This window comes from Petaurus breviceps, unplaced genomic scaffold (assembly GCF_028583685.1).
Source record: "Petaurus breviceps papuanus isolate PSGF00001 unplaced genomic scaffold, PetGlider_PUasm1.0 185, whole genome shotgun sequence".
Classification (NCBI taxonomy): domain Eukaryota; kingdom Metazoa; phylum Chordata; class Mammalia; order Diprotodontia; family Petauridae; genus Petaurus; species Petaurus breviceps.
Genome location: NW_027185797.1, coordinates 41,393,488 through 41,420,884, shown reverse-complemented (window position 1 = coordinate 41,420,884; position 27,397 = coordinate 41,393,488). Strand labels below are relative to the sequence as shown.

The window sequence follows — 27,397 nt, the reverse complement described above, 5'->3', positions numbered from 1 at the left end:
CCCTCCCAGCCCTAACATTCCCTGTTCTAAGGGCCCTCCTAGCTTGACATTAACTGCCTTCCTCCCCTCCCCACCAAGCTCCCCATATCCTCGGCTCTTCCATCACTGCAGGGATGGGACCATGTGGTCCATGAAGTATGGCAAAGGAATCAGTATGAGACTGAATTCTGGTTGGGAAGGGCAGAGCACTGAAGTCCTGCTGTGCAGGGGGACAGTGGGACTTTTGGGTCAAGTGAGGTTGGCCATCCATAGCTTCCCTTGGACTCTGGTCCCAAGAATCCCAGAATCATTTCAGAGGAAGGAACTTGAGAGGAAGAGATGGAGGGAAGTCTTCCAGAGCATCAGAGTAAGGGAGAGGGGAGAAGCTGCCCACTCCCACTATGATGCCAGGGCTCACCAGGCCCTCTTGGTTCTGACCTGAAGCTGCCCTGTTTAGGAGTTCAGAGGATTATGGAATATCTAAGTCACAGGACCTTAGGACTTTGGGCTCATAAAACCTTAAACTTTTCAGCACAGAGTTTAGACATAAATCTGAGAATTACGGACAGACTCAAAAACTGGCCTTGCAGGAGGATCATGGATACGAGAGGTCAGAGGAGGCAGCCAGGCAGATGAAGACGTCAAAGCCAAGCCACAAAGAAGTCTGGGAGGCAGGGGGTGGTGTGAAAAGCCTTCCAGGACTCAGAAGGGCGCCCAGGGAGGAGGAATTACCCTGGAGGGCAGGGTCCAGAGCCATGGAGGTTACAGAGAGGCCGGTTTAAGCTAGAGATCAGAAGCTTTCTTCCAAGGGGAGCTGACTTTCTCAGGAACTGCTGGACAGTTAAAGCCAAGCCCAGACACTTTCCAGTTGTGTGACCCTGAGCAAGTCCATTGTGTTACCTCTAAAACGGGCTAACAGCTGCCCGGCCCAGGGTTGTTGGATCAGATATGTGAATGCTGGCCAGGATCTTGGGGGCTGTCCAGTCCCACTCTGTTGTTTTAACAAAGAGGAGCTTTTGAGTGCCAGAGGTGAGATCCCAGCCAAGGCTTTCAATGCCGGCCAGCCCAGGCCCTCACCTTTTGTGATCCTACAGTCTAGTCTGCCTCTTTCATTTCACAGATCATGAAGCCGACCCAGTAAAGGGAAGTGAGCTATCCAGGCTCACCCTTAGAGTAACCATGCTGAGAACCCCAGAGTCAGAGAATTCTGGAACCAGAGGCAGAAGGCCTTGTCCCCAATGAAAGGGGCGCACTGGTATCATCTCAATGGCCTGAGGTGGAAAAGCTGGCATCAGGCAGGAGCTTGGAGGCTGCCAGGCTCCTGTGGTAGAGTGCCAGCCTCTACCTGAAGTGGGCTCCATTAGACACAGACCCCCACCCTGGGCCCTCCCCTGGATGCCCATTAGAGTACTCCATTGACCTGGAAGGTCCAATCATCCCTGTCCCTCTAACTTTCCCCCAAGGCTAATAAACCATTGCAACAGTCTTCCTTGTGGAATCCAAAACCATTGGCAAGTTTAGCTAGCTCAGAAGAAACCTCAAGAAATCTATAGTGTAATCTGTGCCTGGTCACGACCAACGGGCCAACTGGTCAACCAGCCTCTGCTTGCTGCTCTTACAGGATAGAGAGAAGGCCCTGCCCACCATGCTGCAGCCCCAGGGTCCTAACTGGGTGTCTGTTAGTGCTCAGGGGCTCTGCTACCAGCTGGAGAAAAGCTCCAGGGTTAAGTAAGGCCCTGAGAGAGGGGACCTACCCTGTGAGGCAGGGCCAATGGCACCCAGGTCAGGCCACCTCACCAAATCAGTGCCAGGGATGGAAGGGGCCCTGGTGTGGAAGGGATGCCCCAGTTCCAGCCCCAGCCCTTCCTCCATGACCATTTAACCTCAGGCAAATCCTCAGCTAAGCCCTGCACAACAGGACCCTGCTCAGCACGGAAATCAAAGGCATTGTGCCAGGCTGAGGCCTGGAGCCCCAGGGTGCCATACTGGCTGGCCCTTCTGTGAACCCACTGCTCAGTGAGCACCAGGAGCCCAGAGTTTGCCCACCCCCTGCAACCTTTCCTGGCTTACATTTGGTCCTCTGCTCCCACCTGGGATCCCAGGCATGGACTAGCCCAGCCAGGGGACTCCCCACTCCGCCCCCCCCCCCCCCCTCCTGCAAAAGCAGTGGTGGGGGAGAGAGGATGGATGTCTAGGCGGTGATTCTTCTGGTCTGGCTCATCTGACCTAGCCTGTGGCTAGGGAAGGACAAGAGGGAAGAAGCCACAGGGGAGAGGACTGTGGAAAAGTGAGGGCCAGGGGCCACCATCCCCAGTCCAGAGTCAGAGCAGGTGGAGACAGCAGTGGTATTAAAGGCAGAACCAAAGGGGAAGTAGCCCTGGGATCACAGGATTTAGGGCTGGAGAAGAGGCTTGAGTCCCTGCTTGTTAGGTGTTAGCCCTAGTTGGGGGTGCTGAGGTCCAGAGAGCGGAGGGTCCCTCAGGACACATGGGGAGCTGCATCGGGGCTACGTTCTGGCCTGGTGGCCCCTCCAGCTAGGAGCAGACATTGCTTAGGCTCCCTTGTAATTACTGCCTTAACGGGAGAGGTCTCTGGAGGGCTTGGAGGGGCTGGCTCTAACTCACTGAGTGGCCTGGGCCTTGGCTCCTCCATCTGACCATCTCCACTGTCCCTTCCGGTTCTAAGACTCCTGAATTCTAAGGAGTACGACTGTGGATCCCAAGGCTTCCATAAACATGGGGGAAGAGAGCAAGAGAGGTCTGATTCATCCCCAGCCAGGCTGGCTTACAATAATGACTTTATTTTAACATATTTAATTACAGACAGTAAAATAGCTTGGGTGGGGAGGGGAGGGCTCTGGGTGGGCCTGGCTCTCAGCCCCTCCCTGGGGGCCCTTGGTGGATTGAGCACAGAGGACCCCTGATCCCCAACCCCTCCGCGGGCCTATTGCTTCAGTGATGGGGTGGAAAAGGGGCAGAACCATGCAAACGAAGGGGGTTGGAGCAGCTCCCCTGGCCCTGCCCTTTCTCCCTCCCCCAGTTCTCACCTCCTCCTCCCAGAATGCCCTGGGGCAGCAAGCCCCTAGAAGCCCTAGCCCATGAATGCCCATCGTCCTGGGGATGCAGACCCCTTGAACCAAAGTGGGGGAATAAATACAAAGTTTACAAAGTAAAAGCAGGTGGAACTCCTCCGGTCTCCAACTTCTGGGCCAGGCCAGCCTCCCAGCTGGGAGCAGGGGCTGGGTCGGAACACAGGCTCCTGGGGAGCCTCAGCCCAGGCCCCTGCCATCCCCCCTCACATCATCCCCAGCTGCAGCAATGTGTTGGCATAGGCCATGGGCTTGACGTTGGGATGAGGCTGTGAATGAGGAGATGCAGCATTGGGAAGAAGGCAGCGCTAAGCCTGGCTGGGTCCTCCCTGCCCCCTGCCCTCTATCCCTATGGCTCCTGAGCCCTGCCCCCATGCCCTCCCTGGCCTGGAAGATCAAGGGACCAGGGACTCACCACTGCTGTGAACTGGTGGAACTGGGGCCGCAGGTCTGAACCGCGGAGGTGGATGTAAGAGGCTTTGTTACCCATCTGGTCGCTGCAGGACAGAACATGGGACAGAGGGGCCGAGTCAGGAGGGGAGGTCGGGGGAGATGGAGAAGGTGCTGGGGCGGGATGGCAGCGGAAGGGCCCGAGCTTCCTCACCAGTAGTTGGGGGCGGAGAAGACAGTGACACATTTGCCATCATGGGCCACCTCGTAGCCCTCAGGCTTCACCTCGTGGCTGCGGATAATGTAGTCCAGCCGGTTCTCCTCTAGGAAGGCCTTGGTGACATCTGGTCCAAACTGGCAGCTCACTCCCCGCTTGCTGACTGAGCGCCCGTTCTGGAGGAGAGAAGCCTCAGCACAGGCCCCTGGGGCCCCCGCTCCCCACCTGCCAAGGCTCCCCGGCCCCTAGTGACCCTGCTGAAGGCGTGCACTCACTGACCTGGGGCTGTGGATCTGACCAGAGTAAATCACACATTGGGCCTGGTTTTTGAAGGGGAAGGAACAGGAAGAAAGAATTAGTGGGGCTGAGGACCTGAAGAATGGGCCCTACCAACCACAGCTGTGCCCATTGCCTCCTTGCTTCCTTCTTTCTGAAGGAGGCATCGCCCCCACATGTACCATGGCTGGGCTGGGGCCGGCCCTCCCATCTCTCGGACACCCCCCCCCCTCCGTGCTGCCGAGTCTGGCTAGGCCCATGGCCCTTATCTAACTCTCTTATTCTACAAAGAGAAAGGAATTGTCCCAGGCCACACAGGCTTCTCTCCCAGCATTTTCCACACAACTCACCGGAGTCTGGGGGCTGCCGATTCCGCTCTATCTTCCGGATGTCATCAAGTGTGACCCCATCCTCACTGAAGAGCCCCCCGTGCATGATCTGGGGGAGGCAGGAGGCTTGGTGAGGGCACTCCCCTCCCTCCCCCACTCCCCAAGGGCTGGCCCCTTGCCCCTGCCCCATAAAGGCTTACCAGCACCTTGCCGTTGATACACTGGGCCAGGGGTAGCCACTCAAATACCTCGCTGAATAGCTCAAACATCTGTGCTGTGTATTTGGCCTTCACCTCCCCCTCAAAGCCGTAGATTTGGTTCATGTTGTCTGTCTCGTGGTTCCCTGGGGGATTTTGAGGGATGGAGGGAAGACCCTGGGCTCACAGGCCTGCTTGTTAAGGCTGGGCATGGAACAGGGCTTTGGCACTCAGCTGGACCCCCACTAGGGCATCACCAGAGAACCAGAGAATTTTAGAGCTAGAAAGGCCTGGAGAATATTGAATACTCGAGTCCAGGGGGGTCTCAGAGACTACCTAGACCCCTTGTTACAGAGATGGGGAAACCGAGGCCCCGAAGGGAAGGGACGCACCTTAGATCCCTTGAGGAATGAGGGCAAACCGAGACAAGAAACTTGGATTTTAGCCCCACTCCCAAGGGTCCCGCTGGAGAACGCAGGGAGCCTTCCCACCCCAGCAGGGTCTGAACAACACTTCTACAAGTGTTGGCGGTGGCCCAGAATCCAGGCGAGGCATGGGGACGCGCAGCTCTTGCCCAGCACGGTCTGGGAGCACCCCTCCACAGACACCCTCCTCTCTGCCTGCACCCAAGCCCTCGTCTCTGGCTTACCTCGGAGGAGGTGAAAGTGTTCGGGATAAAGCAGCTTGAAGCCAAAGAGGGTGAGGATCACTTCTACAGAGAAGGAGCCTCTGTCCACAAAGTCTCCATTAAATATCTATGCCAGAGGAGGCTCAGGAAAATGAGGAAGGGGCAAAAGCCCAGCGGCCTGCCCCACCCCCACCCCGGCCCTCCCGTGAGTGGATCCCAGGGCTGGCAGACACACAGGCCAGAGTGGGAACGTAGTCACCAAGCTGGAGAGAAGCAGAGAGGTCATCTGGAGGGCCAGGGCCAGGAGCCAGGAGCAGACTGAGGCTGGACGTGTGGAGGCCTGGGGGAGTGGCAAGTGTGGGCAAGCCTCCTGGGCTGCCCAGGGGAAAGGGGCCGGCAGCCCAGAAAGGATACGTAGGGGTTGGTCTCAGAAGGCAGGCCATTGAGCTCAAATATGTTAAGCAGGTCGTAGAACTGGCCGTGAGTGTCCCCACAGACTGTAATCTTCTCTGTCTGAAAGAAAAGAGGCCAGGGAAGAGGGAGAGACACAGAGACAGATGGAGGCAGAGAGACCCAGAGGGGAGCAAGAGAAAGACAGAGACGGGAAAGGAGAGAGAGACAGAAGAGAGGAGATGTGCACCAAGAAAGAGAGAGAAGGAAGAGACAGAGACAAATGCGACATTGGGACAGAGGAGATACCAAGATGGCCCCAAAATGGGCAGAGAAAGAGGTGTAAGAGGAGGAACCAGAATGGGAGGTAAAGAGACGGAGAGAGCCGAGGGGAGACAAAACCCAAACCGGGTAAGTGCCTGCCGGGCTCCTGGGCCCCCCCCCCGCCCCGGCTGCCCCCCGGCTTACGGACTTCGTTCGGTCTCCTCCTTCCCTTCGCCCCCGCCCCTCTGGGGTGCTCCCAGCCCCAAACACAGAGGCACCTCTTTGAGCGTTGTCTCCACCAGCGTGGTTAACTTGGACAGGATCTCCTTCACCTGCACCAAAATCTGGCGGGGAGGATTGGGCTATGAGCACAAAGGGACGGGGGAACCCCCAAGGCTCCCCCTCCCCATTGTCTGGATGGGGCTTTACATGTCACGGAATGTAGGCGAACCTAACTCCTACCATTTTACAGATGAGTCCTTCCCATGATACCTGCTGCCTCTGAGCCTCCACTGAGGCAGGAGGCTGGGGCTGGTCCCGCGGGCCCCCTCCTCCCTCCTCCTCCGCCTTCAGGGGCAGGGCTGTTACCTGGTAGGCGCACTTCCTATGGAGTTTCTTCTGATCTCGGTACCACTGCATGAGCTCCCGCATGAAGGTCAGGGTCACTTTGCCGTTCTCCAGCTTGGGGCCACTGTACTCATCCTCGATGGCTGGGGGCAGAGGAGGGAGAAGGCTCAGCTACAGCACCCTCCCCCCCACCCCCCCAGGAGGAAGGGCTGGGCCAGGCAGGGGCAGCTTCCTGGAGGAGGGTAGGTTTGAGCTAGACTGGAAAGGACAGTTAAGACTCTGTGAGCCCAGGAGTGTCGCTGGGACCGGAGGGAAAGGTTCTGGCCCACGGGAAAAGTCCTGGTAAAGGAATGTGTTGGGATATGGTGAGAAATTGGCCTAGGGAAGCAGGAGGCATATGAAGCAGCTGGCAGAGGACAGAGTTAAAGAAGGATGTCGGGTCAGACTGGAGGCCCAGAATGCCAAGCCGAGTAGAGTGGCTAGGTCCCTACAGGCTCTGAAAGTTCCCATGCCAGAAACGGGATAATGGCTGAAAGATCAACCAGGCTTTTTAAAAAAATTTTTTTTGGGGGGGGAAGGAAGAGAGCCTGGAGCCTGATGAAGGGGCTGCTATAATGGGGGGTCCAGAGGGGATCCATCCAAAGGACCTTCGAGAGATAGTGATGCTGGTGACTGGGCAGTCTTTCAATCCCCTGGGTCGGGGGGAGGGCCCCAAACCACTAATGAGATAGCAAGGATCCCTGGAGGTCAAGAGAGCAGATTCACACATTCCCTCCCTCCCTCTCCTAAGGAAGCCGGGGGCCGGGGTGAAGTCATGCCAAGCTCACACAGAAGGTGCAGGGGTGCTTGGGAGCAAAGAAAGGGGGTGGTCTTTTCCTGGAGCATCTATATGGGGGCTGGGGAAGTCGAGGGACCCTTCTTGGAATCCCAGATGTAAAGACATAAGAAAATAGGTAGGTCTGCAAAGAAAACAATTCTGCTGCAATGCTGTAGACCACGGATCCCAGGTCCAGACCCCAGCTTCTGGGACAAAGAGCTGAGTACCCACAGATGTCCCAGAGCAGAGGGTGACAAGGGCAGGGATTCCTGTATGGATCCAGGACCGAGGCCTCACACACAGGATATTCGAGATGGCAGAGTGGCCCAGGGAGAGGCAGGCCCCTCTCCACCCTGCCCCAGCGGGCCTCCACTGCAGCTTGGGCACCTTCTTTCTCTCTGGACCCCGAGCAGAACTGTTGTCTTGGGACAGAACCAACAAGGACACCCATGAGGACAGCCCGACAATGAGGCTGCAGGAGCTAGAGACGCGTCAGGAGAAGGTGCATGCTGGGGACGTGCCAGACAAGGATCAGTGAAGGAACCAGGTATGCCGTGCCTCGAGAAGGCCCCCAGCGGCCTGGAAGGGTGGCACGGAAGTGGGACGAGCCTCGCTCTGCTGGGCCCACGTGGCAGACTTAGGAAAAACAGGGACAAGCAGCCGGGAAGGCGATTTCAGGTTAAGGAAGAGGAAACTTCCCAGCAGGCTCCTGAGGTAGGGTCTGCAGGGTCGCACAAAGTCAGCGGTGGGTGGGGCTTGATGACCTCTTCAGTACAGAGAAGGATGGATGGGCAGATGGTGGTGGGAGTCCCCAAATGAGAGCCTGGCATTTACCTAGTGGTGAGTCTGGTGAAAGCACAAGGGTCATGGGAAGGCAAATTCCTTGTTCCCCTGCAACCATCAACACCCCAAAAACCTCAGTGAAAGGAGGGATTTCCCAGGTGTAGAATAAGCAAGGCCACCACATGAAAAGGCAGGAAAACCTCAGCCAGTAAACACCAAAGCCAGGCACAGTGAGGGCGGGGGCACCTACAGGGAGAAAGGAGGAGGCGGCGGGTGGGAGCCACAGCCTGCCCTGGGTCATGAAGCCACGAGGCACAAGGCCAGCTGAGGCCAGACCTCTGCCCTTGGAGCTCATGAAGGGCAGGAACCCAGGCAGCAATCCACATGCTCCATCCATTCCCTTCCCAAGCCCAGAAACCCAGCTTTTAAGAGTCAGTATAGGAGTGGAAGGGGAAGAAGCCAAGGAATGAAGGGGGAAACAAGAACCAAGACTGGGAATACACTGGAGAGGCGGAGAGAGCAAAGAGTTAACAAGAAAGCCCAAATAAAAACCTAGTTCAAGAGCAGATAAGCTGCCAGAGAAGACGAAAAGACAGAGGGAAAAGTAACTAAAAACTCTGCGAGAATGAATGAGTGTTACACCATTACGGAAACTGGACCAAGGGAAACAATGAAAAAGAAAACTATTCTCCAGACCACAGAACAGTAGCAAGAAACCCCAGCATGATTCAAAATGGAAACAAAAGATGGAAGACCATGTCAGGAGTGAAATTCAATTAGAAATCAAAGGCAGGATGAATTTAAAACATCAATAACTGAATAAGAAAAACTGAAAACTGACAGAAAAATCTCTCCAAGCAGCAGCTCCAAGAGAGAACAAAATTTGAACCAAAAAATACTGAAATAGAAGAAAACTGGGCAGAAGAAAAGCAGAGCACAGCAGTTACAAAGGACACATGCATTCCATGAAACTGATGGACTTTAGGGAGGACATCCAGAGAGCCTAGGAAAACCATCCAAACTTCTGAATACAGACAGCAAAGCACAGATCCACAGAGTGCAGAGAGGGCCACAGGGAGGCAGGACCAAACACGTCTCAAACTCCAGGATCTATCCTGACTGAATTTCACAACTCCAAAAACAAAAACAAATTCCGCAAGCAGCCAAGGAGAGAGCTCCTGAAGTACGAAGGAAAGAAAGGTAATGTGACTATCTCAAGATTATTTTATGTTCATGAGAAATCAGTGAGAGCAATGGGAAGAGTATATTCCAAAACAGGAGCTCAAGGTGCAACCCCAAATAACATTCTATACCCCTAAGCCTGATCATCAATGAAAGATGAGCTTTCAACAAAGGGGTATTTGAGACATTCCTGCAAAAGCAAAAAACCCACAAAAGGAAGCAATTATTTGACCTGCAAACATCCCAAACAACAGGAACACAGAAATGTACATATAGTTATTTAAAAAAAAAGGAAGACTGAGCAGGGAAAACAATTCTTTCATGTTTATAGGCTTTTTTTATAATAAAGAAAAAGATTATAGCACCGGTAAAAGAACAAAAAAGGAATCAAGACGACAGAGAACCACTGAACTCCTAAGTAACTCAAATCTAGAAGGTTTATGAGAAAGGCACAGGCCGATTTATTTGATTCTCTCTGTACTTAAATGAAGGGTCTGTGCTTAGGGGCAGGGAAAAAAGAAAAGAGTCTGGCTGTGGGAAAGGCAGGGGGGTCTTTCTGAAGCTGGGATGATGGAGGTGCTGACTGCTGGAGCTGCAAGAGCCCCAAGAGATCATCGGGCCGGCTCCTAAATTTACAGAGGAGGAAAATGAGGCCCAGAGAGGGAAAGAAACTAACCCAAGGCAACAAAGCATACCAGTGGTAGGTCTAGACTTTTCACTCCTGGTTTTTTAGTCCCTTCCTGTGAGATTTTCAGGGGAGGGTCTGTCAGATCGGCTAACATGGCTGAGGCTCTGTAGACTGGAAGGACAAAAGCTGAAAGTGGGGTATGATGCCAGACTCAGAGTTTCAGCTCTGGCTCAATCTCAGCTTGATGTGACCCTGGGCAAAACCTTTTCTCTACTTCTCTTTTTCCATTGGTAAATTAAGGGAATCTGACTCTACAGTCCCCCAAACCCCTATCAGCATAAATGGTCTATTAACTGCCCCAGCAGCCAGAAGAATTCTGTTCAAATTCTGCCCTGACACCACTTGTGGGAACTTGGCATTTCAATTCCCCAACCTGTTCCTTCATCTAGAAGACCAGGGGTTGGATCGGATAGCTTGGGAGGTCCTTCTCACCCATGAAATTGTGGAATCGCTTTAAATGTCCTCTTTCCAGTCAGTCACTTTGGCTCTTAGGGAATTCATGTGTTCTTTTAATGTAACTATTGCCTTTTGCTTCTCTTCTGCCAAATTATCTTCTACTTAACAGTTTTAGAATCAAATTTTGTTCTCTCTCTCAGAACCTCTGCTGCCTTGGACAGAATTTCTTCCAGGCATTCAATCTTTCTTACTCAGGTTATTTATGTTTTGAAATTCTTCCTAGCTCTCACTTCTGATCTAATTTCATTTCCAATATCTTCTTACAACTTTTGCTTCTATTTTACACCATTCTGGAGTTTCTTGCTGCTGTTCTGTATCATCTAGAGAACACAGAATTCATTTTCACTGGCTTCCTTGGTTCAATTTCCTTAATTGTATAATATTTATTTGTTACTCTCTTTGGATTTTTACTTTTTCACCAAATCCCTGAACAATGAAATAAACAAGTACCACCTGCAACCAGAGAGGCAGTTCTAGTGCAAAAGAAGCAGAGCGAAGCTCCCACACGACATGAGGAATGTTTACATTTGCAAGTTTCCCCTGGGAAGGAACTGGTTCTCAGCCACTTATTACTGGCTAAGTCCTTTCACCATTGAGATTCAGTTCTTTTATTTGAAAGATGGAAAAATAGCAATGCGTGCCCTCCTGACTCCTCTCAGAAATGTAAGGAAGCCTTTTTACCTGCACTGGCAAGGATCTATGAGTCACAGGTCATGACACGGAGGACCTCCATTCACCAGGCTCATCATCCTGTAACTAGCTCGGTGATGCCCCAGCTCAGCTCCAGGCTGAAGAGGGCTGGTCTTTGGCCAGAGCCTGAATTGGAGGCCTTTGGGCCTGGCAGGGCCTTTGGCCATGACTCTGGGTCACTGTTGGCGTTCCTGTGACACACCAGGGAGCTTTGTGGGAAAGAAAGAAGAATGTGACAGGGTCGGAGAACAACAAAGGAGAGCCTAATTCAGGCAGCAGGGGAGAAGGCAGGGCCTGGACAGGGATGGCAGGCAGGGTGATGGACCTGCTTCAGGACCAGACCTTTCTGCTTGGTCCCAAGAGGCCAGAATGAGAAGCGCCTTCAGAAGAGAAGAACAGGGTTCTCCGTGAGCTGTCTCCTTCCCGCCGCAGGAGGAGGTGGGTTTCACATCATCAGAAGACTTCACACAATAAGGAATAAGGATCAGATGAAAGCTTGCCAGGGATGTCACAAGGAGACTTTGTGCTCAGGGACAGGCTGGGCTGGGGGTCCTGGGTGCTGTCATCTCTGCCCATGCTGAGATTCATCAGTGGGCCCAGCCCCGACTTCCCACAGGGTGCCTGAGGACAGAGCTGGAGGGAACAGTGGGTTGATCTTTTTTTTTTTGGGGGGGAGAGGAAGAGAATATTGTTCTAATGCTACACTCTGAGAAGCAAGATGTGAAAAAACAGAGGAAGTATTCACATTGAAGAGATGACCAAGTATGGAGGGAAGAAGAATATGAATCCAGTCAGGGCCCAACTACTAAGCGAGGCAAAATCAAACAAACTTCAGCAGCGTTCTTCTTTCTTCTGACCTGCTTCCTAAGCAGCCTGGAGATAGGAAAGATGGGAAAACGATGAGAGAGGGCAGGGAAAGAAGAGAGAGAGGTAGGAAAACAGAGAAAGAGGGAGACGAGGGGAGAAACAGGGTAGAAGGAATGGGAAGGAGGGAGAGGAGAAAGTGATGAGAGGGAGGAGAGGGGAGAAAGAGGGAGAGAAGGCAAAGGAATGGGAAGGAGGGAGAGGAGAAGGAGATGAGAGGGAGGAGAGGGGAGAAAGAGGGAGAGAAGGCAGAAGGAATGGGAAGGAGGGAGAGGAGAAGGAGATGAGAGGGAAAAAAGAGGAGAAATTGGGTGAGAGGGAGATTAGCAGGAGTGAAGGTGCTGGTAGGAGATGGAGGGAAGAACAGACCAATACAGTAGGAAGCAAGAGAACAGCGGCTCATGCTGAGTTTTCCCGAGCACGCCCCTGCAGCCAAAGCATGGTTAGATTTATAGATGGGGAGACCCTGAGAGGTAAGAATGGCCCAAAGCCAGGTGCTCTGCTGCTAGTGTGAGAAGCAAAGAGAACAGAGGGAGCCCATGGAGGCAGGGGAGCACTGAGGAATGAGCTGACAGAGGGAGCCCCAGCCCCCTTCCCCTAGTCCTGGGCAACCAGACAGCCCTGCCCTTCCCCCTCCCCAACATCCTGCTGGCCCCTCGCTTTTCATTCCCAGCGTTCTCTGCTTCCATATAGGGTCCCCCATGGACAGGTGGCCATCGGCCCTAGGATCACCAATGCTCCAAAAGCGAAAGAAATGCTAAGAGTTCCTGCTTCTCCTCCAGTAAGAGGATCCCATGGAGGCTTCCAAAGCCTGCCTAATTAAGACATTCCGACCAAGGAAGGAGAAAACCACCAGCAAAGTGAAAACAGAGGCAGGGGTCGAACAACCTCTGAGGCCTCGTAACACACAGTAAGAGCATCTTCAGCCATCAGGACTGGAGAGAGGCCGCTCAGTGTGCAGGGGCAGAGTCCCAGTGAATGTCTCTCTGTACTGGCAATGGCTGTGGGTGCCTGATGGAGAGCAGGAAGAGGGGCTTTAAGTGCAAGAGCCTGGCACCCTCTGCCCTGAGTTCTGCTAGCTGTTCTCTCTGTCTTAGGGCTGCCAGGTCAGCAGACTCAGGCTGGCGACACAGGCAGGCCCATGCCAAGGTGCCCCCTCAGGGATAAGTCCAGGGGGACTCAGTACTTGGGAAAGGAGTCAGGCCAGCCAGATTAAGCCCATAGGAGCAGATCTGAGCACCAGCAAAGAGCCTGGCTTAGGAGAAGAGGAGGACATGAAAAGGAGACAGAGAGAGGCCTGATGTCTGCCTTCAGCAATGGCTCCCATTCCCAGTTCAGAGGAAGAATGGACTAGCTCCAGCAGTTTCAGGACCACTGCTGAGGCAATGGAAAGAGTTTACGAGGAGCCTCAGATGCCAATCAGATGCTCCTGGTCCCTGGGCCCAGCTGAGAGGCTCACAGGCCTGAGTGAAGCAGGGTGGTGGGCAGGGCGCCGGGACGTGCCTGGGTGCTCAGCCGGAGCCCCCATCACCCTCCCCCGCCCACCTCGCCTCGTAGGGGGCAGCCCGTGACTCACTCATGCTCTCGATGTCTAAGGAGTCCACAACGGAACGCTTGTGCTCATCCCCAGCGATAGCTCGCTCGAACGCCTTCTGCCTCACAATCTTGTTGCATTCCTGGTACTTCATCTTGGCGTCCTTGTCATTGGGCTTGACTTTCACCACCTGGACAGGGAGATGGAGGAGGTTCGAGTCGGTGGCCAGACAGAGGGGAGCTGTGCCCAAGAGGCAGGAGCCCCAGACCTCTGACCTCCAGTGAAAGAACTTCAGAGGTTAATCTTATGGAGCTATGGTGGAGGGAAGGGGCTTGCACGCTGGGACGGCCCCCAAGTCTCCGGGAGGGCTTGTCGTATCTCTGTGCACTTTTCTCTAACCTGCTCAGAATTCAAACCCAGGGGAAGCTAGATGGTGCAGTGAATAGAACACTGGCCCTGGAGTCAGGAGGACCTGAGTTCAAATCCGGCCCCAGACACTTAACACTTACTATCCGTGTGACCTGGGGCAAGTCACTTAAACCCAACTGCCCTGCCTTCCCCCCTCCAAAAAAGAAAGGAAAAAAGAAATCAAACCCAGGTCTTTGGGCTCCAAAGCCAGAATATACTTTCCACTCCAGCCTGAGCTGCAAGCAGGAGCCAAGTACTGAAAGGACTCCTGGCCTCCTAACTGTGCCTTCTGATTTCCCCGCCCTTGCGCCGGCCCTGCCTAACCCTGTTTGCCATTTGCCCTCACGGCAAGGAGGGAGAGAAATCAGGGAAGGACCAGCTCCTGTGCAGGGTGGGGGATCCCCTGCCAAGGGACAACTTCTGAGCATTAGCAGGTAGCGAACAAACCTGAGGCTTAAGCAAGGACAAATGGGGAGGGGACCGACTGGCTGGGGGAACTCCAGGGGGCTTCTGAAGGGAAGAGGGAGCAGGAAGGACCTAGGGAGGACCAGACTGGAGATGAGGGATGAGGAGAGCGGAGAAGGACCTTCCTCTACCCTCGAAGGTGCCGGAAGGGCCTTCCACAGCGTGCAGTCTATCCCCTCATTATCCAGATGGGGAAACAGAGGCCCAAAGAGCAGAAGGAAGTGGGCAGGCCAAAGAGCAAGTCAGCAGTAGTTGGGTCTAGACACCAGGTCCCAGGATTCCTGGGACTTGCTGGGAGCTGGAGCTGGAAGGGGCAGCCAGGAAGGCCCAGATGGTCCCCCCTGGGGCAGAGGTCCCTGCGTTGGCACTGCTCCTTGGGAAGCTGCCTTGCTAACTCCCCGGTGGGGGCAAAGCCCACCGGGGGTCAGTACCAGCCTTGGCATGTGTTGCCTCCCAGGGGCAGATACCTGATTGGGCCTGGCCATGCCAAGGGAGGGAGGCAGCTCTCCTGCTAAATGCTGGAGATTTCAGTGGTCAAGGACATGCTCCCAGCCCTGGCACAGACAAGGCCAGACTTAAAACGACCACAGAGAAAACAGTCCATAACAAAAGCAAAGAGAAGGGAGCTTGGATCAGGAGGGTGGGGCTGGTGTAAATGGTGAGACCCTGGGCTCCTTCCCCAAACTATGGCTTGATATCAGGATTCAGGGAGGGAGAAGAAGGGGAAATGGAGGCCAGAAATAAACTCTCCTCAAACTCCAGATAGCAGGGAGCTTGGAAACTCTGATTCACTTGCCTGGCGCCAGGGGAGGACCCTTTGACTTTACTCTAGCAGAGCTGGGGAAGAAAAACAGGCCCCATTCTCTCCCTCCTCTGAAAAGGGGTCCAAAAAGGACTCTGGAGAGCTCCCAGGAAACTCTAATGGTCTGTTCAGCCAACTGCTGGCGAACACAAGGGTGGCACAACCGCCTGTGACGGGGGAGCACATTCCAGAAAAGGGGGCTTTCTCCCCTGATAGTGCATGTTGAGGGCAGGCATGGGAAGGAGGGGCCCACAAAAGGAAACAGGATAGCCTCCTTTGTTCCCCCACACAAGTCCTCCAGAAACCCCTCAAGGACCTCCTGGGCAAGGGTCAGCAGCACCATTTTTACAACACATAGCTGGGCAGGGGGAACAAAAGATTCCTATAGCAGGAAGAGCTGTGAGTGATCTGGTCTAAGCCCTCCTTTGGGCAGCTCCTGTGTCCCAGGTCAGGGCTCATGACTGGGTTCATTTATGGGGTGCCTACAAGGGGCAGGGCCCTGGGTATGAGGAGCTGGGGATTCAGAGGCAAGAGAAACGGGCCCTCCCCAATGGGGCTTAGGGGCCAACCTGTCTGATTCTAGTGCCTTCCCTCACCACCCAGCCTAGGTCTCCTGTCCTGTCTCCAAAGCAGACAACATCTCTTCCTCAACTTCTCATAGCTACCAGGACCCAGGACAGTCCAGGTTCAAGGCTCATCCCCCCAGCTCCCCAATATACCTCATTCCCTCTCCCAAGTCTGGTTTTCCTCCCTCGGCATCCCAGGCTCAAATCCTGCCCGGCTTAGAAACTACAGAGGTTCCCACTCTGGGGTCTGAGGGCCCAAAAGCCCAGGTGCAGATCCTTAAAGAAGCCAAGATACCTTCTGGGGCCTGAAGAACAACATGGTTTGTACGTGTTTGTTCTGATTTTCCCCATGTCAGTAGATGCTGTCATGATTTATGGAGCACCCTGGCCAACATTCCTGACTACCACCTTTTGTCATGACACAGGTTCTTGATGAACCAATAAAAGTCTAACTGCTATTAGGGAAGGATCTCCAAAGGGTGTAGATGTTAAAAGGGGCCCTCATCTGGAAGATGGAAATGGTGATGTCTGCACTGAGAGGTGGTATGGACATGTGAGGTATACGCTGAGCCAGGCTCAAGGGTCAGAGAGACCTGGGCTCAAATTGGGCCTAATGTATATGGGCTGTGAAAGTCCCTTCCCTCTCAGGGCCCCAAGCTCTCTTTGAAATGATAAGGTTCAGAGTAGGGGCCACTGGCAGAGAGGACTACCCCCATCCTGCCCCGAGACATCCCCAGCCCGAGGACAGCCTGGGTGGTTCAGGTCCTCCTGCACCAGGGGATCCAAGAACAAACACCCAGTGTCCCACAGGGGAGCCCTCCCACATTGCCAGGTACCTCCGGGCCTTGGACAGCATGGTGGGGACCCTGGTAGAGGAATGGACTGTCCTGTTACCCAGATGGAAAAGAGTCACTGACTTAGAAAACCTCAGAGAATCAGCAAAGAAACTGAGATAATGAACAGCTTCAATCAAATATCAAGACAGAAATAATTTCACAGAAAAGGGAGCACCTCTACACAGGGCTAACAGAAGCCAGAGGAGACAAAGGAAGGAAGTGCCCACAAGCCTTGGAGAAACACCACAAAACTGCTTGTTACTGAACCAGCAGCTGCAGGGAGGCCCCGGGCTTCCTGACCCTGGGCCAGGCGGAGGATGGCGACAAAACCATCTCAAACGGACGAACAAACAGCAACAGATTCACGTGGTGGGACCAAGGCCCAGAATCTCAAGAAGATGAAAACCAGTGAGCGAGCGGTGAGGGCAGGCCCTAGCGCCGGCTCATCGGGACTGCGACGTGCCCTCCAGGAGGCGCCAGTCACCTGGCTGAGCCCACAGAAACAGACGGTGCCTGTCGGGGCTGGGGGAAGGCAGGAACGCTCACACACTGCTGGCCGACAACCCGGAATTATTCTGAAAACGGCCCTAGCCTCATCTACACCCGGGGCCCAGGGATCCCCTCCCCGGCCCCAAGGCGGTCAAGGACTCAGAATGGCACCTCTGTGGTGGCCAAGACCCAGGAGCAGTAACCAGGGAGCAGATGAACGAGTTATGGTCCAAGGCGTATGGGGACGTCTGTCCCCAGGGAAGACCAATGGTCTCCAGGACCACCAGGTGAGAAGCCCAACCGAGCAATGAAAGAACCACCGTTTCTTGCTGGAGAGCAAGGGAGAGTGGGGGAGGTGCTGGGGGGGCAGAACAGTGGGTGCCCCCTCCAACTTTCACCTCATTCTGGGGTGTGGGGCTATGTCCAGAAATGACTGTGATGTAAAAATGAAAGACATCAATGGAAGTCCTTTTTGCAAGAAAACTGAGTTCTCAGAACTTGTGTGCCTCCGGTTCTGGCCATGGCTTTGAGAGGAGAATTCCCCCTTCCTGACCTATATGTCCTTTATGGGTCACAGACGGTCCCCAAGCCCCCAACCTTCCTCTTAACGACCTATTAGGGGTCCATCAAATGGGAGTTTCTCTCAGTCTTTTTAAAACTGATTCATACTTTTAGGCTGGGATACCATTTGTGGAGCCACGCCCCCTGCCCCCCACACCCCCAGCTTCTCCCTATGCTGGAGGTGAGAATCCTCTTCCTGGAGCCTGGCTCAGGGCCCCTTCCTGGGTGTGGGGGGATGATAGCCCCAGCTCTCCTCCATGATTACTGCCCCTCTCAAAAGGAGGCTCGATCACCTCACAATCCCAATGGAAGGCGTCCACTCTCCTGGGCCTGGCATTCAAGGCCTCTGCAGTCCGGCCACGGCCTTCATCTCCAGCCCAGGACAGGAAGCACGTGCTGCCCCTCAGCCCACCCTCAGCCCAGCCAGGGATCCCCGAGCCCTGCAGAACGTGGGGGAGCAGAGCAGGAGGGGCTCACCGTCTCATAGTCCCGGAGAGCCGCCTTGAACTTGCCCAGTGCCATGTTGCTGGCGGCCCTGCGGTAGTAGCCTTTGATGTACTTTTTGTCCAACTCCACAGCCCGGGTGGCGTCGGCCAGGGCGTAGCCATAGCACTCTGTCCGGAGGTAGGCCAAGCTGCGGTTGCCATAGTAGATGGCGTTGTTGGGGTTCAGCTCGATGGCCTGGCTGTAGAACTTGACTGCGTTTTCATAGTCCTTGCCTAGAGAGGGCGGGGGAAGGGAAGGCGTGAGAAGCTCTCTCATGCTGCCAGACAGACAGACAGACATCTGGCCACGTCACCATGGTGTGCCCCACCTGGACAACCTTGGAGGTCCTGCCAGCACCGGCAGGTGCTAGGAAGCCCCTCTCTGGCCACCCCCACCCCCCCACCTAAGTCTCTGCATATGTAAAAGGATGGCCTGAGGCCCCTGATCCTACACCTGGAATATCCTCCTTCCTGGTCCTCTTCACCTGCTAACCTGGAGGCCTCTCCTGATCTCCCTTGGGACGGACGTGTCAGAAAATGTAACTCCCCTAGTTCTCCACTGGCCTCCTAACTTTCTCTCAGCACTGACCGTGGTGTTCTGCACACAGCAGGCACTTAACGTTGAATATGTGTCGAAAACACATGTATACACACACCCAAGCCAGGCAGGGAGCTCCTTCCTTGTTAGAGGGGACACTTGGGGCCGTGTGCTCTTAGGGGGGCAGCCTGAGGGTCAGGAGGTACCAAGTCGGGGGATGGCACTGCCCCTTATGAGATGTAGCTTGGACACCACATCTGATCGTCCTGGGGCTCAGCATCTCATAGGTAAGTTGTGGGGAGGCCCCCTGCCTCCCATGAGACAGCACCCTAAATCACTGGGGAAGATGTCAGCCGCCATCACTTCCAACTCCCCAGGGCCAGGGCCCGCTGACAGCCTATGTCTTGGCCAGTTATGATGGAGCGGCAAAGGAGTGAGTGTGTGTGTATGTGTCTGTGTGTCTGTCTCTCCGAATGAATGCATAAGTGTGATTCAGGGAAGGCAGAGCTGGGGGTTTCAGAACCAGAACACAACATCTAGGGTAGAGGCCTTCACTGGGGTGCACCCCTTCCCACTGTGGTGAGCCAGACAAAGGTTCAGAAAAGGTCAGCCTCAATGGTGCCAGGAGGAAAGGAAGACTAAGGGGGCTGCAAGGGACTTTCCTTCAAGTCCTGGAAAGAGTGGGGGCCTCCTTGAAGCAAGGGGTGGAGTCACCAAGGAGGGGGATGGTTGCCTCAGGGGAGTGGACGACCCTTCCCTGCAGGGCACCCAGAGGCTTCCTCTGGAGGGCAGCTGGGAGGTCCTTCCTAACTCTGACATCCTGCGGCTAGAGCACTGCCAGCCCTCAGCTGGGATCCCATCAGAATAAGGCATTAGCCTCAAAGCCTCAGTTTCCTCCTATTAAAATGGAGATAATAATATATATAATTGTGGGGCTCAAACAAGGCAATGAATGCCAACTTTTTGGCCAGCCTTAAACCACTACATTGCAATAATTACTGTGTCAGACTAATTCCAGCTTCTTGCCTGCTTTCTGCCCTCTCCCTCGGACATGGGCAGCCCTCCAGGCCTCTCTGGCATCCCTCCCTCCTGAATCCTTCTGGTCCCCTGGGTCCTGGATGCCACCAGATGTGGGCACAGCCTATGCCTCCTGTCTGCCAAGCAAAGGCAGATTTCCTCTCCCTGGCAATCAGAGTCCTCAATCTGGCCGGCAGTGTCCCTGACCTCAGCCATGCAGTGGCCCCCGTGTCTACAGTGTTCCCCTTTCCTCTTCCTTTGCCGAATCCCTCCACGTGTCATGTGGGCCAAGAGGCTAGCTGGCCAGCCTTCCTTCCTTCCTGGAGGACAGGGCAGGAACTGAGTGACCCGTGCTTGTGGCTTATCCCCGCGCTGGGGCAGGCAGACGAGCCACCTGGACCCCGGCCTGCCCTGAGCACAAGGGTCTCTGGAAAATGGGCAGGTGCTTGCTGAAACGAATGACCCAGGGCTCAGGGTTTCAGACACCGACATAAATGGACCCGCCCTCTCTCTAGGAGAGTCTGCAGACCCCCAAAAGAAAGCCTCTAGACAATGTCCTCGGGAATCCAAGGGGCGGAGGCAAGGGTCTGGCTGAGTGATATCAGGGAGGGTTTCCCAGAAGAGCTGACACCTAAGAAGAAGGGCTTTCTACAGGTGGGATACGGAAGGCATGTAGTGCAGAAAGAGGGCGGCCGGGGTGAACACAGGGCCTCCAGGCTGGGGTTTGTGGGGCAAGAGGAAGGAAGGCCGAGGGGCCAAGGATTCAAAGGGAGAGGACACTTCCTGGATGCTGTGAAGGGAGAGAGTAATACCAGAAAGGAGGGACTGTCAGAGAGAATGGGGAGAGCTGGGGGGCAAAGGTCAGCTTCTAAAGACATGACCTCAGGCTACTTCTTTCCCCTCCTCGGGGCAATTCAGCTCCACCCTCTATAAAAGGAGGGGATTAACCTCAAGGTCGATTATGTCCTGCCTACCAGTGATGTGCCAGGATTCTCAGAATACCCAAGCGGGGTATAGCCAGAGGGGCACCCCCAAATCTGGTCCTGCAAAAGGCTGGGGGCAGCGCCTCCTTCCCACGTGTCTCCATTTCCTGCTGCCGCCCCCTCCCTCTCAGACTCAGCTATTTCCTGTTGGGGTTTGATGGTAAGAGAAGGGTATCCCCCCTCCCCCCCCAGATGCATTGTTATCTAAGAGAAAGTCAAGAAGTCTGGGTTTTGACCCTGGCTCTACCCAGATTTGCTGGGAGGCCTTGGGCAAGTCCCTTCTCCCTGGGTCTCAGTTTCCCCACCTATGAAAGGGGGGCTTCAACAAGAGGGTCTCTCCCTAACCCTCTGGTCTTGTCCTTCTCCTGCATCACCACTGGGCCTTCCCCTGGCCCCACTCTCAGTCTCCTTTCCTCCTGGGGCCCCCAATACTCTTCCTTCCTCCAGGTCCCTTCTGGGGATCCCCCTCCTCCCCGGCTCCCTCGGGGTGGTTCCAATGGGGTGCTGCATGACCTTCACAGACCACGGCTGTCCATCTCTGACAAGGAGGGGGCTGGCGGTGCATTCCCTTCCCATGGCTCATTATATGGCAGGCCATTCATATGCCACCTCAAGGCTGGGGGGCAACCCCTGCCCTGGCCCCCCAAAGCTACAGGTATCCTCCAGCAGCAAAAACACCTGCACACTCAGCTCCCCCATTCCACAGAGGAGACCCAAAGAAAGCCGGCAACTTCCCCACTGTTGCCACAACCTGAAGAGCCCAGCTTGGTGCACTAGAAAAAAGCTGGATTTGGAGTCTGAAGCCCTGAGTTCAGATCCTGACTCGGCTTCTTAATGCCTGTCTGACCTTTGGGCCTCATTTTCCTCATCTGCAGAAATGAGAAGGCTGGACCTTCTGAAGTCCCTTCTAGTCCAGGGCTCGGGCTGGGCTTTAGGGGTCTCCCCCGGGCCTGTGGCAGCACCCAGGCTTGGGGCTCACCTGTTCATTTTCTCCCACACGGATTCACCTCTGTCTCCCTGCCCACTCCCATGGCCATTTGTCCTCCACTTTTTGGCAGCACATCACCTCCCTGTAATCCCTTGCTGAACAGGATTTCCTGGTCCTTCCTGGTGGCCTACCTGGCCACACTCTTCCTCACATCTCCCTATCTGGCAGGGGTCTCCTCATATTTCCCTATGGCTCCCTAGGTGGCAACCTTTTTCACATGTCCCCACTGCTCATTATCTGGCAAAGGGCTCTTTGTGTCTCCATATGGCTCTTTATATACGGGGCAACCTTCACACTGCCCCATGGCTCCCTATCTGGCAGCAGTCTCCTCATGTCTCCCTATATGGCAAATGTCTCCACAGTTCCCCATAGCTCACTATCAGGCAGCAGTCCTCATGTCTTCGTATGGCTCACTTTGTGGCAACCTTCACATTTCCCCATGGCTCACTTCCTGGCAACAGTCTTCATGTGGCTCACTATGTGGCAACCTCCACATTTCCCCATGGCTCACTTCCTGGCAACAGTCTTCATATGGCTCACTATGTGGCAACCTCCACATTTCCCCATGGCTCGCTTTCTGGCAGCAGTCTTCATATGGCTCACTATGTGGCAACCCTTCACATTCGTTCATGGCTCATTATCTGGCAATAGTCTAGGTGTCCATAAGGCTCACTATGTGGCAATGCTCCACAATCCCCCATAGCTCACTATCTGGCAGCAATCTCCTCATGTCTTCATATGGCTCATTATGTGGCAACCTTCTCCCCATTCCCCCACGGCTCCCTATCTGGCCAAGATCTCCTGCGGTCTCCCCATGTGGCAGCATTTTCCCAGGGCTCCCTATGTGGCAGCCCCCTCCTCTATAATCTTCCCATGGCTCCCTATCTGGCAGCGCCCTCCAGCCTCCCTCCTCCCCCCGCCCGCCCGTTGCCATGGCACCGCCCGCCCGTCCGGCGCCGCCGCCCTCCCGCTAGCCCCGGGAGGCACCTTTAAAGTACTCGTTAGCCTGCGTCTTGAGCTCCTCGGCCCGCTTCAGGGTGCCGTCAGCCGGCGGGTCGTCCCGGGGGGAAGGCGCACAGCCAGGCCGCTCGCCCTCCGCCATCGCCATGCCGCAAAGCGCGCCTAGCCCTCCACCGCCACAACCCAGGCAACGGTCGCCGGCAACTGTCGTAAAACGCCCGCCCGCCCCTCTTCTCCCTCTTCCTTCCCTGCCCTTCGCTCAGTGCGCCGGCCTCACACCCCGACCTCGCGTGCGCATGCGCACAACTGGCCCCGGAGGCCGCACATCCCCCCCCATCCCCGGGAAGGGGGCGGGGCCTCGGCTGAGAACCATAGAGAGTCGGGAGGACCCAGGTGCTAGAGCGGCTCCAGGCGTCCCGCTGACCATCGAGAGACTATGAGGCTTCTAGAACGTCTAGAGCCGGCAAGAACGTCCCTAGATGGAATGCCCACCCCCCCTCCTCCCCGCCCCCTTTTCCTGAGACCATTGACCTGACGCAAAGAACTGAGGCGGGTCAGGAGATACAGCTCAGAGCCTAGGGCGAAGCAGGACTGGAAATCCGGGAGGGCTTCCTGGAGGAGTGGCTCCGCTCCTTAGGTCTGTCCTTTACCCCAGAGGTCATGCGCGCCTCGAGGGCCAGGGCTGCACCTTCTCAGGCCTGGCTGGAGCTCAGGGCGGCTCCCCGCAGATCTCGGGGCCATCGGTGCACCTGCGCCCATTGCCTCCAGGACGAAATGCAGACTCTGCCAGTGCATTCCCCGCCCTGCAGGGGGCTCAGATCTCCAGTGCCCCCCCCCTCCCCGCACACGCCCCCTCCCGTTCTGTCTTAGCTCCTTGTTTACTTGGGATACCTTCCAGTGAAGAGGGAGGTGCATTGTTGGTGCAGCTGTGAACTGGGGCAACCAGAAAAGAACTGGGGATCACACGAGCAGAAAAGCGTCCCCTCCCCCCCCAGCTCTGGTTCTAAGACTGCCTGTTCCTTCTCTTTGAATCCCCAGCGCTCAGCTCCTTACACATAGTAGGCACTTCATAAGGTTGCGTCTGATCCCAAAGAGGAAGCAACACTTAAAAGCCAAGACTTGGAAACAGCAGAATGCCCCTCCTCTGGGGAATGTCCAGGAACGGAAGCCACAGGAACAGAGAAGCCTAGGAAGACTTCTATGAACAGATGCAGAGGGAAGTCAGCTAAAGGGCCTAGGACAATGGAAATGGGGAAAATGACTGCAAAATAAGAAACCAAGCCTGGGTAATTATGACCAAGATTGCCCTCAAAGAAGAAAGGGCTGACGAGGTGGAGGACTACGGGCGTGGAATGCTGAATACATGCAGCACTTGACTTGGGCTGCTTATCCTCATGAATCAGAGAGAAACTCATTTGATTCCTGCCTTAGATACTGTGTGACCCTGGGTCTCAGCCTTTTTTTCTCATCTGTAAAATGGGGATGATAACAGCATTACCTGGAGGGGTTCTTGTGAGGAACACATTGAGACAATGATTGTAGAGTGCTTGGCACGTAGAAGGCCCTGTGTAAACGTCAGCTATCATTGTTGCACAAGAGGAAGTCTCCTTGTGAAAAACAGAGACTGAGTCCCACTTCCACCCCTTTGCCCAGGTTGGGATCCCCACCAGGAGTGCCCTCTCCTATCAATACCAAACCCTCCCTGTCTTTCTGGGGCTGGCTAAGGTCTGCCTCCTCCCACCAGCAGAGCTCTGGCCCACCCTGTGTTTTCCTCACAAACTCTAACCCCGGGTTAGAGTGGAGGGAGGGAGATGGGGGTGTGTGTCTCATCTCTCCAGCCTGCCTGGAAAGGGCAGGGCAGGCTCTGCTTGGCCTCCCCCACAGCCCCAGTCACCCCAACCCAGGGGGCAGCAACAACCCAGCTCTCATCCCCAGTGGGTAAAGTGTGTACCTAGCTGACTTGCTTCTCCCTGGAGTCTAGAGTCCTGCCTGGGGCTCCTGGGCTTGGCCTTGGGGGAGGGGAAGAGGGAGAGGTGCCTTCTAGGTAGGAAGCTTCATGAGACAGGAGGCTGGTTTGGAGCAATGGCAGCCTGGCCCCCACCCCCATCAACCCGGCTAAATAGGGAGTGAACACACACACACACAGAGTCACATAAGTGACCTGGAATTTGGTCATTGAACCATGAAAGAGAGCAGGAAGAGGGTCTTGGGGATGATGTGGGGTCTGCCCCTCACTCTTAAGCCTCGAGGGCAGGGCTCCAGAGAGGGGGAAGATGTCCCCAAGGTCAGGGCAGTAGAGTCACCCAGCCAGGATTCTGCTCCCAACCGTGACAGACAGGGTTGCCTGGGGGCTGGGGGAAGGGGGTTGGGCCCACATAAGGGTTGGGGAGTTTGGGTGAATCAGCCCTTGCTTGGCATCTGAGGTCAGTGGCAAGACATAGATCAGGATGCCCAGAGATGACCCCAGATGTAGTGAGGGACCTTGGCCTTTTTGAATTAAGGTTTTTCTAGGTCTCATCTTGTCTGAGGCAATACCCATTCAGTGATTTAGGCTAGGTAAGGATGAGGGAAAAAATGGGTCCTTTGACCTAGTCAAAAAAAAAAATCAATCTGGGAGGGGAAGATGCTCAGAGTTTCTGGCCAAAATAGAAATAGCTCTTATTTACCTTCACTCTGAGCCATCCCCAAAGAAAGCCCACTAAGTGGGGCTTGGGCCGGGCCCTGCTGTTGGTCAATCAATGAGAGCCAGAGTGAAGGCCTGCTGAAAACCTAGTCTGTAAGTCACCGAGCCAGACCACAGGTCCTTCCATCTCCTCTTCCATGTTACCACTCTCTCCCACAGGATGCAAAGGAGCCAGTGACCTCACCCCAAAACAGGCCCCAACTCATCCATCCACTCAGATACGTTTAGACAGCACTTTAAAGCTTGCAAAGTACTTTACAGATATTCTCTAATGTAATCCTCACAACCCTGCAGTGGGTCAATGCTATTATTCCTCCATCTTACAGATGAGGAAAACCGAGGCAAAGAGGTTAAGTGAGCTACCCAGAGTCACACAGCTAATAAGTGTCTTGAGGTAGGACTTGACCTCAGGTCTTCCTGACTCCAGACCCGCTGTACTACCCAGTTATCTGACTATCTTATCTGTCTATCCATCCTTCCACCCACATCTATCCATCTATTTATCTGTCTGTCTGTCTATCTGTCTGTTTATCTAGCTATAAACTACTGTGTGCCAGGCACCAGGGACAAAGGATCCCAGCAGAGATAAGGGTACAGATAAGACACCTATTATCTGTAAAGCCCTTTGCAAACCTGACACTTGTAGGAATTGTAGAATTCTTATAAACATCGGATTCCAAATTCAAATCCTGCCTTGGGCAAAACCCTTACCTTCTCTGGGCCTCAGTTTACCTCTCTGAAAATAAAGACAGACTAGATCTGTGTTACACACGATGGAGGAAACAGCCCAACACAGAGATACAAGGAGACAGGATTAAGTTCTGTATAACACAAGGAAACAAGTCAGCCAGACAGCCTACAGACACACGGCTCTGACTGCACAGATGGGGCCGCCTGTGTTCCCTCATCTGTAAAATGGGGTCATGCCGGCTTGTCCCTGACGCACAAACGCACACAAAGTCAATGAATACAAGTCCGCCAGGGGAGTTCCGGTGCCTTTCAGGCTGAGGCTTTATTGGGGGTGGGAGTGGTAGTTACAGACATAACCCTTCCCCCCCAGTTCTCCCCTCCCACCACCACAGCCCCCTCCACTGAGGCCTCTGACCTCCTGGGAAAAGCTGACCCCACAGCACTGTCTGCTTAGACAGCCTGGGGGAGGACAGCCCCCAGGGAGGGGATGGTGGGAAGTTACCAGGTGGTTTACATGTGTGGGGGGGTTCTGTGTCCCCAGCTCCAGACCTGAAAGGGAGCACCATCGTGCAAACAGGGAAGAGGGGAGAGGGGATGAGAAGCAGGGGTCATGGAGGCGGGATGGAGGAAGGGGTGTTCTGAGACCCCCCCTCCTAAAGCTCATCCCTGCCAGAGACCTGAGCCTGGAGCTGTGCGTGTGACTGGGCGGCCTGGAGTCTGGGCTTGGCCTGAGTGCCTCATGGGGGCTGAAGGGGAGAGAGATGGAGGCAGGGAGTCTGGACCCAGGATGGTTCAGAGGCCATGGGAAGACCCTCAGCTTAGTTCTCTGTGATCTTTCCCTCTCCGGGCCTCAGTTTCCACTGACATTAGTTGAGAGTTGGATGGGTGATCCCTAAGGGTCCCCTCCGAGCTCTGCCTTTTTGTGCTTCTGTTACTCACTGTGTGGCAAATCCCTTCCCCTTTCTACGCCTCTGTAAAATGATGATCTCTAAAATCCAACTCTGAATTTTAAGATTTGAGGATTGGACACTCCCACCCCCACCACCTCTGATATATGTGAAATGAGGTCTGGAGAGACGGGTGTCCACTCACAGACCCCAAAAGGACAGCACTAGAAGGGTCCTTATCGACTGCTAAGTCCAACCGCCTCACTTCATGGAAAGGGAAACTGAGGCAGAGGAAAGGCAAGGGAGACCGGGCCAAACCTGATAAGGCCAGGTCTGCCCACCATGCCTGGTTGTCTGGATGGGGTAAGGTCTGGAACGACAGGCAATTGAGGAGTGAAAGGTCTGAAGAGGGAAGGCATTCGTGTACAATGGGGAGGTCTACTTTAAAGCCCCCTCACCCTGGTGAAACCTAGGGGAAGGGTTCAGGGTTTTGTGTTCCATCAATTCTCCCCCACCCCCTCCCCATACCTTTAGATTATAACAATTTTAAAAAGAGACCATTTATCACAAAAAGGAGAGATTTTTCTCATGGATAAGGTGGTTATGTGTACCCCAGAGTTAAAAATAAAGCATGCTGTAGAAAAGGTCCTTAGCCCTCTCCCACCCCCCACCCTGAAAACCCCTATTTATAAAGAAAACC

At 54.6% G+C, this 27,397-nt stretch overlaps 2 protein-coding genes across 2 annotated transcripts in view; both read right to left on the bottom strand.

Moving 5' to 3' along the window:
• Positions 1-2,759: 2,759 nt before the first annotated feature.
• Positions 2,760-22,666, bottom strand: PPP5C (protein phosphatase 5 catalytic subunit). The gene is made up of 13 exons (XM_069089084.1): positions 22,465-22,666; positions 17,944-18,185; positions 13,382-13,529; positions 6,347-6,468; positions 6,037-6,102; positions 5,519-5,617; positions 5,126-5,231; positions 4,480-4,622; positions 4,301-4,388; positions 3,954-3,994; positions 3,672-3,850; positions 3,483-3,564; positions 2,760-3,336 (listed from the first exon to the last, which is right to left on the bottom strand). The coding sequence occupies exons 1-13, from the start codon at positions 22,583-22,585 to the stop codon at positions 3,274-3,276; spliced, it is 1,500 nt and encodes a 499-aa protein (XP_068945185.1). The 5' UTR covers positions 22,586-22,666; the 3' UTR covers positions 2,760-3,273.
• A 480-nt stretch (positions 22,667-23,146) lies between these two features.
• The window catches only part of HIF3A (hypoxia inducible factor 3 subunit alpha), a 24,241-nt gene continuing 19,990 nt past the window's right edge, over positions 23,147-27,397 (bottom strand). The window contains exons 14-15 of the mRNA XM_069088238.1: positions 23,329-23,370; positions 23,147-23,220 (exon numbers count right to left, since the gene is read on the bottom strand). Coding sequence (XP_068944339.1) covers positions 23,147-23,220; positions 23,329-23,370 — 116 coding nt within the window. The remainder of the gene's footprint in view (positions 23,221-23,328; positions 23,371-27,397) is intronic.